The sequence below is a fragment of the Tachysurus fulvidraco genome, chromosome 7, assembly GCF_022655615.1.
Source record: "Tachysurus fulvidraco isolate hzauxx_2018 chromosome 7, HZAU_PFXX_2.0, whole genome shotgun sequence".
Classification (NCBI taxonomy): Eukaryota; Metazoa; Chordata; class Actinopteri; order Siluriformes; family Bagridae; genus Tachysurus; species Tachysurus fulvidraco.
The window spans coordinates 17,107,092-17,120,599 of NC_062524.1; the positions used below are offsets into that span (position 1 = coordinate 17,107,092).

The 13,508-nt window shown below is 40.8% G+C and overlaps 1 protein-coding gene across 1 annotated transcript; it reads right to left on the bottom strand.

The window, feature by feature from the left end:
- Positions 1-11,025: 11,025 nt before the first annotated feature.
- Positions 11,026-12,105, bottom strand: LOC113660590 (DNA-directed RNA polymerase II subunit RPB1-like). Its single transcript, XM_027174173.2, has 2 exons — positions 11,879-12,105; positions 11,026-11,562 (listed from the first exon to the last, which is right to left on the bottom strand). Exons 1-2 carry the CDS (start codon positions 11,880-11,882, stop codon positions 11,078-11,080), a joined length of 489 nt encoding a protein of 162 aa, XP_027029974.2. The 5' UTR covers positions 11,883-12,105; the 3' UTR covers positions 11,026-11,077.
- Between the last annotated feature and the right edge of the window lie 1,403 nt (positions 12,106-13,508).

Consider the following 13,508-nt stretch of genomic DNA (forward strand, 5'->3'; position numbering starts at 1 on the left):
ATACCCATGGGGCAGTTCCCTTTATTGTGCTGAGTGTTTTGATATGTCCCATGTCCATGTTGTGCAAATTTGTGATTTTCACATGACGTCACGTGAATTGAGTAAAAGCTCAATATTAAAGTAGTTTATACCCCAAATTTCTCCGGAGTTCTCTAATTACGTCTGCTCTCTATCTGTCGCACGTGCACATTACTCGACGCTCTCTCACATGGGCGAGAGAAACCAGGAAGTAAGCAATGCACTAACCAACATTCAGACACATCACTAGTCGAACGTGACACTAAACTCTCTTCTTATTGGCTGATTCATTGACATAAAATAACTGTATTTAGAGCTTCAATATGAAAAATAATTATATTTTAATAACTTTTGTAACTGGGGATACACTAGTGAGCCAGCATTAATGTATTCAATGTTAGAGATTTAAGCACTTATGTAAGTCGCCCTGGATAAGGGCATCTGCCAAATGCTGTAAATGTAAATGTAAATGTAGCCCGTATCAGAGGGGTTGACGAATGGAAGACCACATTCAACACTTTCACTAGTCATTACGAGTACCTGGTGATGCCATTCGGCCTCATTAATGCCCCAGCTTTGACAAAGCCAATTATGTGTAGGCTGAGAAATGTGAGTTCCATGTCCCGAAAACCACCTTCTTGGGCTTCATTCTGGCAGCAGGGAATTTTCGGTTGGATCGAGGCTGTTAGGGATTGGCCTCAACCCGGGACATGTAGGCATCTCCAGCAGTTCTTGGGGTTTGCCAATTTTTATTGCTGATTCATCCGGGGCTACAGCTCAGCCGCAGCACCCTTGCACCAGCTAACTTCCCCCCTTAAACCCTACTCTTAGGGACCTCAAGCCGAGCAAGCCTTCAAGAAACCTAAGCAGCTTTTCACCTCTGCCCCCATCCTCACCTTGCTGGATTCCACTCGACAATTTGTGGTGGAGGTTGATGTGTCAGATACCAGTGTTGGGGCCATTTTGTCTCAGAGGGACCCCAAGACAATAATCATTACCTTTGTGCCAGCTTTACCTGTCGTCTCTCCCCATCCAAACAGAACTACACCATTGGCAAACGTGAGTTACTGGCTGTCAAACTCGCCCTGGAGGAAAGGTGTCACTGGTTGGAGGGAGCTGAACAACCTTTTCTGGTCTGGATGGACCACAAGAACCTCGAGTACCTTTGGACAGCCAAGAGGCTGAAACCCCTGACAGGCTCGTTGGGCACTCTTCTTTGTTAGGTTCAACTTTGCGCTGTCCTATCAGCCAGGAACGAAGAACAGGAAGCCAGATGCTCTATCTCGTCAGTTCTCCTCTGATCGCGTCGAGGCCACTGCTGAACACATTCTTCCTCACTCCGTTGCTATTCGGGCGCTTTGACTAGGGATCGAGAGAAGAGTTCAGCAAGCCAGTTCTATCCTGCCTATTCCTACTGACTGTCCAGAGGGCAAACTCTATGTTCCAGATCACCTCTGGTCTCAAGTTCTCCAGTGGTGTCACAATTCCCAACTTTTCTGTCACCCCAGGTTCCCTTGGACCTTATCGGTTCTCCAGCAACAGTTCTGGTGGCCCTCACTCAGACGTGATGCTTGGGACTTTGTCGTGGCCTGTCCAGTATGTGCTCAACACAAGAGTTCTCCATCTCTCCCATCTGGCCTCTGCCAATTCCTTGCAGACCATGGTCACATATCTCATTAGATTTCTTCACCGGTCTCCCTCTTTCCGGCGGCTATTCTCTCAGTGGTCAATCACTTTTCTAAGCTCATCCATTTTGTTCCCCTGACCAATCTTCCTTCAACCAAAGAAACGGAACATAGTCTAAGACAGAGGACCCCAGTTTACCTCCAACTTTTGGAAGAAATTTTGCCAGCTCTTAGGTGTCTCCTTAATCTCTCCTCGGGTTTTCACCCCCAGTCCAATGGGCAGACGGAATGATCAACCAGGAGCTGGAGACAGGACTCCGCCTCCTCTGTGCCTTGGATCATTCTTCCTGGGCCTCCAACTTGGTATGGGTCGAGTATGCCCATACATTTACATTTACATTTACAGCATTTGGCAGACACCCTTATCCAGAGCGACGTACATAAGTGCTTAAATCTCTAACATTGAATACATTAATGCTGGTTCACTAGGTTACATAATTAAGATACCATGAGTTTAAAACATTTGTTCAAAGTTACAATGAAAAAGTGTCAAAGGTTGTATTTTTTTTAATGCAAAAGATAAGGAAAGAAGTACTAGTCGAAGTGTTTCCTGAATAAGTCTTAGATAAGTCTTAAATAAGGTCTTGACTCAGCTGTCCGGACCTCTAGGGGAAGTTCATTCCACCACCTTGGTGTCAGAACAGAGAAGAGTCTTTTAGTATACTTGCCTCTTACCCTGAGAGATATTACATATATATTTATATTTATACTTATACATACATACATATACATATATATAAAAGTACATATCGAATATAATGTGTAGTGCATTGTAAATATCCAAAAGTACACTGTGTGTACTGACTATGTATAAGCATATTGCATCTTTTTCACATTTGCACATTTCACCTGGTATTGAGCATTTTGCACATTTTCATGCGATTGTAAACTGTTCTTAATTTCTGTATAATTACTATATGTAAACTGTTCTGCGATTTCTGGAGTTCACTCCCAAGAATTTCACTCACAATGGCACACGTGCTGTGGTGATGTGACAATAAAAGTGACTTGACTTGAGATGGTGGAACCAGTCGAGCAGTGCTGGTAGATCGGAGGGTGTGGGGTGCAGTGCAAGGAGTGATGAGGGCTTTGAGGGAAGAGGGAGCTGGTCCATTTTTGCCTTTGTAGGCCAGCATCAGTGTTTTGAATCTGATGCGTGCAGCTACCTTAAGCCTATGGAGGGATCGCAGCAGCGGGGTGGTATGCGAGAACTTTGGCAGGTTGAAAACAAGCCGTGCAACTGCATTTTGGATCATTTGCAGAGAACGGATTTCATTCATAGGTATACCTGCAGCAGTGCATTGCAGTAATCAAGTCTAGAAAGGACAAGAGACTGAACAAGTACTTGAGCAGCTTGTGTGGACAAAAATGGCCGAATCCTTCTAATGTTGTAGAGAAGAAACCGACATGAGTGAGTAACATTAGCAACATGAGAGGAAGAGGACAGTTGATTGTCCATGCTTACCAGCAGGTGGTAGGATAGCAAGACTGGATGAGTTGTAAAATCTCTTCTGCTGCTACAGTTGAGAAATGCGACAACAAAGGTGTAGGTAAAGTGAAGGTCTGGCAGATTTCCTCAATCTTCTCCTGGTAGAAAGAGGCAGAAGACTTTGCTTCTTTCTACCTACTGGGGCATTAGTTCGTGATCTTGACTCTTCATCTGAAAATGGGCCTTGAGAAATGGCTTGGGGGAGGCTAAGCACCAGAGGCTCCTTCAATGGCAAGCCCTGTCTATTGCTGGACATGAAATTTCAAAGTGTCCCGCCTTACCACAGTTAAGACAGAGGTCATGAGTCAGAGTTGTAAGTTGTTCTGTGAGAGATAGACAGACAGTTGATTATAGACAATGCGTTCAAGAATTTTTGAAAGAAATGAGAGGTGATACCGGTCTGTAGTTACTGATGTCTCTTGGATCCAGAGCAGGTTTCTTTAGGATGGGAATAGCCCTTGCTCTCTTGAAAGTAGTTGGTACCTGACCAGATGCTATGGATCTATTGATGATAGTGGAAATGAAGGGCAAAAGGTCTTGCGAGATGGTCTGGAGCATAGTGGAACGGAGTGGATCCAATGGGCAGGTGGTAGGATTAAAGGACTGGATGAGTTGTAAAATCTCTTCTGCTTCTATTCTATTCTATTCTCTTCTGCATCTACTGTTTCTCGTGGTGAGTGAGAGAAAGCATAGGCAGAGGATAAAGCAGCTGGTGTAGCAGTGTACTGTGGGGATATCCAGGTCTCTGTTAGTGCAAGGAAATCAAAAGAGTAATGGGAAGTTAAAGCAGAGATAAAATCAGCTTTCTTTACAGCAGACTGACAATTCCAGAGCCCACCTCCCACCACTGTTTGAGACTTACACAACAGAGGAGGGTAGATGAGGTTACTGGGATTGTGACCTCTGCTCTGTGGATGAGAGCGTCTACGAGAGTAGGCCTTGAGTACAGAGATGGGTTTAAGGCACATATTTGTAGTCAAACAAGAGTGAGAATTAAGGAATGGTAGAATATATCAAAACAGTACTAGACACTAATGTTAGAGAGAGAGATACTGACAAACTTAGAGAACAGAGAAACTTCAATTTAAATAGGTAAGCCCTGCCCACAATTCACACCTTTAGGGAGACTGAAACTACTCCTGATTAATCAGCTGAGAGAACAACAAAGACTAACACTATAAAATCAACAATGGTATAGAATATAAGGCAAGGCAAGGCAAGTTTATTTGTATGGCACATTTCATACACAGAGGTCATTCAAAGTGCTTTACATAGAAATTAGAAAACAGTTTATAAAAGAGAAAAAGAAATATATATGAAAAATAAGAAACACAATAAAATCATAACAAAAACAAATAACAATTAAAGAAAATAAATGTGATTTTAATAAAAACAGTTTAAAATATGTTAAAAAGAATAAAACAGGAGTAAAGTGATTTGGATAAAAAGTGCAGTCAGTGTGAAGCAGCACAGCGCTCATTCAGTAAATGCAGAGTTAAACAGATGTGTTTTTAATCTTGATTTAAAAGTGTCTACTGTTGAAGCACATCTGATCTCTTCTGGAAGCTGATTCCAGCTATAGGTGGCGTAATAACTAAATGCTGACGCACCTTGTTTTGAGTGAACCCTTGGTATCTCTAACTGACCTGATCCTATCGATCTGAGTAGTCTGCTTGGTTTATATTTGTAGCGCCCTCTACCCCTAAACTTTAATTGGATGGAGGACCGGGTTCTCACTTTGTCTCTCGATGGGATATCACTTTCCTTCCTTTGCACTTTTGTCTACTTATGAGCTAAGTTAGACGGTGTGCACACTAAATGCAGCAAGTTATCAACAATTAAATTCAATTCACAAGATAAGTAAACTTAAAGGCATTTATTTATGTACACATGGAAATGGTAAGTAATTGTTTAAGTATATATATAAAACAACAAAATAAATAAAGATAAAGTTAAAGGTAAACCAATTATGTATTTCTTCCTTCTGCCTAGCCTCTTTAAACTATATTCTCAGAACTTCACAGTTTTCAGGTCAACTCACAAAAGATGTGTGACCCTATCACTAAATTAACTCAAACATAAATAGTAACAACCCCCGAATAAACACTGTGCAGAGATTCAGTGCGTCACATATATGGCAGAACAACCTTCTAGAACAACAAAAATATCAATAATCCAAAACTCCAGGAAACAAAACACACCATAATATAGTTCTCAGGCAAACACATGCATGGGCCCACACACACACGCCAGTCACAAACCCTAACCTGTTGCAGGCCTGTAACGTTGCTGGGGAACGTGGTGGCCTTTAAAACTACAAATGGCCTCTTCGCTCTGACGAGCTAAAAGAAAATAAATAGATCACCTGAATGCCTTCCAAGGTGCTTAAAACACGAACTTCCCTTAAATGCAGCGGTAGATATTTAGGTAGTCTCACGGCCTCCTCTCCCGAACAGCAGCCACGCGATACTGTATCACCATAGCATAGCAACATCCAATCCTCGTCCGACATAGAGTCACAACGGCTCCATGAACTACTCTCCGTCCCGAAAATTAAATAACTAAACACTTAGGCGGTTAACCGGTTGGAAAACCCGTCAGATAGAATCCTTTTTTTTTTAGCTTAGTCCCGATAGTTAGCTTAGCGACAGGCTGGCTCTACCTCAGACTCTGAAAACAAAACATAACCGTTTACTCTCTTACCGAGTATAAACACTAATCCACTTAATACAAGTATTAACACTTCTTTAACGAAATACAGACCATTTAACGCACTTTGCTAGTGGGTATATTGTCTATATCCGAATTAACTCGCTGGAGCAAAAACAAAACAAACTCTCACTCCATCGGCAGTTCTCTCCTCTCTCTTTTTGTCCAACCAGAATTCACCCTCCACCCGCGGAGGCGTTAATAAGTGGAAAATGACCAATCACCAATAACTAAACAAGCTTGCTAGATAAAGACACGTTTTGAGCCAGTGCATTACAAACAACCTGGTACTTGCAGTACACAGAAATTATACCTAATAGAACCATAACTGGGCTACATATTCAATTAGCATATCTGTAATGTATTTCGGTCCAAAGCCATGAAGTGATTTATAAACGAGTAACAATACTTTAAAATCTATTCTAAATGTAACTGGAAGCCAGTGTAAGGACCTGAGGACTGGAGTGATGTGCTCAGATTTTTTGGTTCTGGTCAGAATTCTGGCAGCAGCGTTCTGTATGAGCTGCAGCTGTCTAATGGTCTTTTTGGGGATCCCAGTAAGGAGTCCATTGCAATAATCCACCCTGCTGGTGATGAAAGCATGAACAAGTTTTTCTAAGTCCTGTCTTGAGACAAAACATCTAATTCTGGCTATATTTCTGAGATGGTAGTAAGCTGATTTGCTTATCGCTTTCACATGACTACTGAAATTAAGGTCAGACTCTAAACTAAAATAAAACAGACTCTAAAATAAACTAAATAAAGTAAAATAAACTAAATCTAAAATAAACTAAAACAGACTCTAAAATAAAACTCTAATAATATCTTTATGAGCACTGTCTCTGTGCTATGATGCTGGCGGAAACCAGATTGAAAATTGTCCAGGTAGCCATTTGAATTTAAGAATTTGTTCAGCTGATTGAAAACAACCTTTTCAATGATCTTGCCTATAAAAGGAAGATTAGAGATTGGTCTGTAGTTGCTAAGTATGGTTTTGTCTAGGTTACTCTTTTTTAGGAGAGGCTTAACAACTGCCGTTTTTAGGGACTCTGGAAAAGTGCCTGTGAGCAGAGAGGTATTTACTATTTTTAAGAGGTCAGTTTCTAGGCAGTTAAGTACCTTTTTGAGAAAGGATGTGGGGAGGGTGTCAAGGCTGCATGTTGTACTGTTTCTTCCTGGGTTTTTATATGTATTATATCAAATTTTGAGAAAATGACAAATTTTTGAGGTTGTTGTAGTGAGGTCTGACTGACCACATTACAATATGAGGCCGTATTGATTGCCATTCTGATATTACTGATTTTCTCAGAGAAAAAGGTTGCAAACTCATTGCATTTGTTGTCAGAGAGCATTTCACTAGGATAACACAATTCAAATCACACTACTCTAGAACAAAGTGAGTTAAGCAGATAGTATACAAAAGTCTGGAAACTACTTTATAGACAATATATTTGACAATATAATCAAATGTAGAGAGATAAAGCCCATAACTTTATGCCCTCCGCTGTTGTCGAGTCTGGAGGAGAGCTCGGATCGCCTTGCTTAAATCCTCCCAGAGTTACGCTCGGGGGCAAACCGCATGTACCGCCCCGCTCCTCCTTATCGTGTCGGACAATGGGTGTGGCTTTCTGCTAAAGTCCTCCCTTTGAAGCTGCCATGCAGGAAGCTAGCTCCCCGGTTCGTTGGTCCATTCCCCATATCCAAGGTGAGAAATCCGGTTGTGAGAGCTCAAGCTCCCCCAGTGTGCATCCACCCCACTTTTCATTTTTCCAGACTGAAACCTGTCCAGGCCTGTGCGCAACGCTAAGACTTTGCCCTGATTATATTATCTATCTATCTTTCTATATATATATATATATATATAAATTCATTAAAAATCTTTTTTGTATATTGGCCTGCACTTGAAGATCGGGATTAGTGGTGAGTGCAGAATGAAGGTGAGTCAGGAAGTAAATACAAAAGCAGGAGTTAATGCAAATCACTCGGATGAAGGTGTTTATGAGAATTACCTGAAATTGGAGAGTTATTGGAACAAGAGCAAACAGGATCCTGCAAACCCATGTGAAGAGAACACACACACACTTACTATTAACATTTAGTAGATTTTTAAGTGGAAATCAGCTGAAGAAATGTTTTTTTTTATTGGTTGAGTTCATACTGACATAATAGGTGCCTCTACACATTCTATATCAATCAGAATCAGAATCAGAAAGATCTTTATTGCCAGGCATGTTTTCGCATGCCAGGAAATTGTTTTAGTGACAGAAGCTCCACAGTGTAACAGAATGACATATATTATATAGGCAAAAATGTATGTACACATGTACAGGTTGAAATGAGCAATTGAATTATACACATACAAATATAGGCAATTTGTATGTACAGATGTGCAAGTGTGAAAATGTGAAATTGAAGTATACAATATGTACAATTTGTATGTACAAGTGTGCAATTGTGAAATGTACAATTGAAGTAAACAGTATAGACAATTTGTATGTACAGATGTGCAAGTATGAAATGTGCATAGACAATTGTATGTACAGATGTGCAAGTATGAAATGTGCAATTGAAGTGCTGTGTGTTCCATGTGTGTTAAGTGTTCACCAGATGGATTGCCTGAGGGAAGAAACTGTTCCTATATCTGGTCGTTCTAGTGATCAGGGCTCTGTAGCGTTGACCAGATGGCAACAGTTCAAAGAGGGAGTGTGCTGGATGTGAGGGGTCCAGAGTGATTGACTTTGCCCTTTTGCTCACTCTGGAGAAGTACAGATCTTGGAGAGTGAGGAGTGTTGTGCCAATGATTCGCTCTTTGTCTGGACTACCCTCTGTAGTCTTCTGAGGTCAGATTGGGTGGCTGAGCTGAACCAAACAGTAATTGAGGTGCAGAGAATGGATTCAATGATAGCAGTGTAGAGCTGTTTCAACAGATCCTGTGGCAGGTTGAACTTCCTCAGTTGGTGAAGGAAGTACAACCTCTGCTGGGCCTTTTTCACAATGGAGTGTATGTGAATGTCCCACTTCAGGTCCTGGGAGATTGTTTTTCCCAGGAATCTGAATGACTCCACTGCTGTGACAATGCTGTCCATGATGGTGAGTGGGGGGAGAGCAGGGGGGTTTCTCCTGAAGTCCACTATCATCTCCACTGTCTTGAGCGTGTTCAGCTCCAGGTTGTTAAGGCTGCACCAGGCAGCCAGCCGTTCAACCTCCAGTCTGTAAGCAGACTCGTCATCGTCCTGGATGAGTCCGATTAGTGTGGTGTCATCTGCAAACTTCAGGAGCTTGACAGAGGGGTCATTAGAGGTGCCAGAGGGGTCATTAGAGGTACCGTTTGTGTACAGGAAGAAGAGCAGTGGGGAGAGGACACAGCCCTGGGGGGCACCAGTGCTGATGCTGCGGGTGCTGGATTTGAGTTTTCCCAATCGCACTAGCTGCTGCCTGTCTGTCAGAAAGCTGGTGATCCACTGACAGACAGAGGAGGACACAGAGAGCTGGGTTAATTTGGGCTGGACGAGTGATGGTCCCAGACTTATGGAAACAGTCAATCAGTTCCTGTTGCAAAGAGTAGCCACCCTAAGACTTTAAATGACCACAGTCCCATAGCCCTTACGTCAGTTGCGATGAAGTGTTTTGAAAAGCTGATCAAAAGAAAACTGTCGTCTATGACAAATTGCCTCCTTGACCCATTACAGTTTGCATACAGACTAAATAGAGGGGTCCAGGATGCAACTGTAACAGTACTTAACCTCATTTTTTACCACCTGGAGGGCAATAGAAATTATGGCAGACTACTAGTGTTAATTTCATCACCTATTTTTAATTTAGTCTTAGTCTTAGTATTGTGCCAAATGTCCTTGTTAGTTTTAGTCATATTTAGTCATTCACATATCTTTTTTTGTTAGTCAAGTTTTAGTCGACTAAAAGTCTCGTCAATTTAGTCTAGTTTTAGTCAAAAGAAAACTCAAGGTATCTTAGTCAAGTTTAGTCGACTAAAAGTCTCGTCATTTTAGTCTAGTTTTAGTCAAAAAATTTTAGTATTTTTTAAAATAACACATTATTAATGATTAATGAAAAGCCCATAATCAAAACTGTAGGTGTACTGTTTGTGTATATATATATATATATATATATATATATATATATATATATATATATATATATATATATATATGTATATATATATAAGTAAATTACCAACTTAATGCAAGTTATACATGGTATTGCACACACCATTATTGATATTTGGAGCAATATTACATGTAAATGTGAAACTTGATTCCCTTACATATACATTTGCTTTTAAGCCTAATTATTAATTTTGATTATGATGTGATTGTGACGGGGCGTGGGAAGAGGTTTCAGGTTGGGAGTGCTTTTTATGTCACCACTTTTGAATAAGAAACAATATCAAGGCTATAAAACTTGTTAAAACTCCGCGAACCACAAAAGTATCAGTGAGAAGTTGAGAACACTCGTTTAAACAGTGCATACACTCGAACTTGACTGAACATTTTTTACTCTTTTGAAACTGCTTTTAATCGTAATGCAAAGACTGGTCATAGGAACATAAGCTGTCATGTACAATAAAAGAGCCTGCGCAGCGACAGGAAATATAATTTAACACAAAAAGCCTGCCTAGACGGTGGGCTCAGAATTTTTAGTTTTAGTTTTTTTTTTTTGAAGCGCACTATTTTCTTTAGCGGAAGCAATACAATTGTTCAGCAGTTTTGTGTTGCAACCACAGGCGTATGAGACTTGTAACTTGAGCAACAGCGCGAAGCCGCGAACTCGTTCTGAATACAGTAATCCCTTGGTTCAAGTTTCATGGTTCAAGTTTCGCGGCCTCAGTGCACCGGTGATTTTTTAACGATTATTCATCGAAAAATATAAATAAAAACGGTTTCCCAGGATGCCAGACAAAGAGAGAAACTCTCTCAGAGGCTTTGTACATACCCACGGGCACTCAGACAAGGCACGTGATTGGCATCTGTTGTGAAAAATCGCCTTAAGGCAATTATGATTGGAGTCATAAGACACATGGGGATAAACCCCAGATGTTGTAATAATCTTAAGGTAATATATAACTAGAGAATAAAATAACCAAATAACCACACTTGAGTCAGAGGGTGGATAGAAGGTGATTTATTATTATTATTATTAAGGTGTTTATTATTAGACCTTAGTAAAGGGGGGTAGTAGGAGTGTAATCTGGAGATCCAGGAGTGTAATCTGGAGATCCAGGAGTGTAATCTGGAGATCCAGGGTTAGAATCAGAGGGAGAAGATGGAAAGGTTGGAGAGAGGGGACAAACATAGGCATAAGGAGGGGGGGAGCCGGGAGTTCCAAGCTCACGGGTGCAAGGGTGAGCATGAGGACAGCCATCAGTTTGAGATCCCCTGTCCACGAGGTTTACCAGAGTGGTTTGAGAGGAGGACATGAGAACAGGAGGATTTCTCACAATATGGGATGGCAGATAAGCATGCGCAGGCAGTTCAGGAGAACTGAGCTGTTCCAGAAGCGTAGTGAGCTCAGAGATGATATGACGCAGTTGGAAGCAGCGATAGCCGGCCATGGGGTCAGCAGGCGCAGGTCTTGGATAGGGAGAAGGACGAGGGTCCCGGCGGGTGTAGCCAGGCTGAATTGACCGACCTGGAGGTGAAGGATCTAAGGAGAGAGAAGAGTAACTGACTTAGTAGAGATAGAGGAAATGAAGCTTGAGATATGTATATGTTAGCAAGCCCAGCCAGGGGATAAAAAGACAGGCTGAGATCATAAACAATTTAACAGGCTTGAGGAGTCAAAGAACTCCACTTGTACACAAGCAATATTACAGCAGCAATAGCTTAGCAATAGTAACGTTATAGAATGACGAATAGGTAAGAGCTTTTTACATAATATCATGTGACATAGAATAGACTCATAGAGTGAATATAATCAGAAAACATCATATACAGGAGAAGATAGCAAAAGGGAAACTTACTCATTTTAGTTGAATGCAGGTTTAATCCTCAGGGCAGATGTCTGTCGTAAAAGACTCAGAAGCAAATGGCAAATGTAACTTTGACGAGGGAATGGAGCCCCTTTTTGTGCACATTTGTAATAACAAATGTAAACTTGTTATGAAAAATGGGAAAGACAGTGGTTCTCAGACCTTGGCCCATAGCGATAACATGTTATGTAGAATGGAAAAGACCATTGTTCCCAGACCGTAGCTCATAAATTGTTATGGAAAATGAAGAAGACCATGGGTCTCAGACCTTGGCCCATAGCAAAAACATGTTAGGTAGAATGGAAAAAAACAGGGGTCCACAGACCTAGGCCCTGAGAACTAAAGGGAGGAAAATCCATAAATGGGCATTTGGTGCTCATAAACATGTTGTGCAGACTGAAGAAGGCCCAGGTGTTTAGTCTAAAGTTATGCGAAATAAGGGAAGGAAAATCCATAAATGGGCATATGGGTGAAAGGTAATGGGAAATCAGGGGAAATTGGGTCCGGGTGTTTAGTGAACATAGTGTGTAATGCCGATAAAAACAGGTGATATGGCACCTGGGACTCCAAAAAATAGTGGGAAGCAAAGCGGGGGCGAGGAGTGTTAGGATATATATATATATCCGGGGCGGGCGGGTCAGTTCGGGGTTGTTTTTATTTTCGCAAGGACGTCGCGAGAGTTTTTGTTTCTTTCTTGATTGATTTGGCATGACATGCTCTTATGGGTTTTAATTTGTTACTTTTAATTTGGTAATTTGTTACTTTAAATTTGGAAATTTGATACTTTGAATTTGGCAACTACAATTTGTTGGCTGATTGACCACAATAAAGAAGTTTGCTCATTCTCATCCAGGCCTGAGGAGTTCTCTCAGTTTTTTTTGTAGTAATTATAGAGTTAACAGTGAAATTTAACTAAAGGCCTAAGAGAAGAGGACACCCTGTGATGTGTCGGCTTGGAGACCGGCTCTGAGTTCCGACACATCCTCGCATCCTCTCCCAGCTTCTTCCCATGTACTGTATCTCACCACTCTCGTTCACGCTGTCAATTGTGTCTCGTGTATTGTGTTTTCGTTAAGCCCTTACAATGCTACTGTCATTAGTGAGTGTAGAACATAATACGTATCGTATAAGAGAGAGAGAGAGAGAGAGAGTGAATGTACTGTATATGGTTTTATTGTGAAGCCTATATTTATAACTTAAATCTCACTCATCATTTGGCAATTATACGATTTAATGTAACATTCCATGTCGTATATTTTGGCATATATATTCATTGGATAGTAGTAATAAGTATATAGGATAGCAGGGAATGCAAGAAAAAAACTTTTGTGCACCGCTTAATACCGTGATCTTTTTTTAAATGTTTCACACCATATACTTGAGACAAGGTCTATCCTTAATCTGTTTTTAGGTCCAGTGTTTGATTTGCTCCCAGCAGCTGGCCTATAATAATAATAATAATAATAATAATAATAATAATAATAATAATAATAATAATAATAATAATAATACATCATCCATGTCACTCATTCAAGAACACTTTCAATGTCCATTTCACGAGTTCACACTTATAAATAAGACTGTGTGTCTACATAGTCATGCTGAACAGGTGGACACCTGA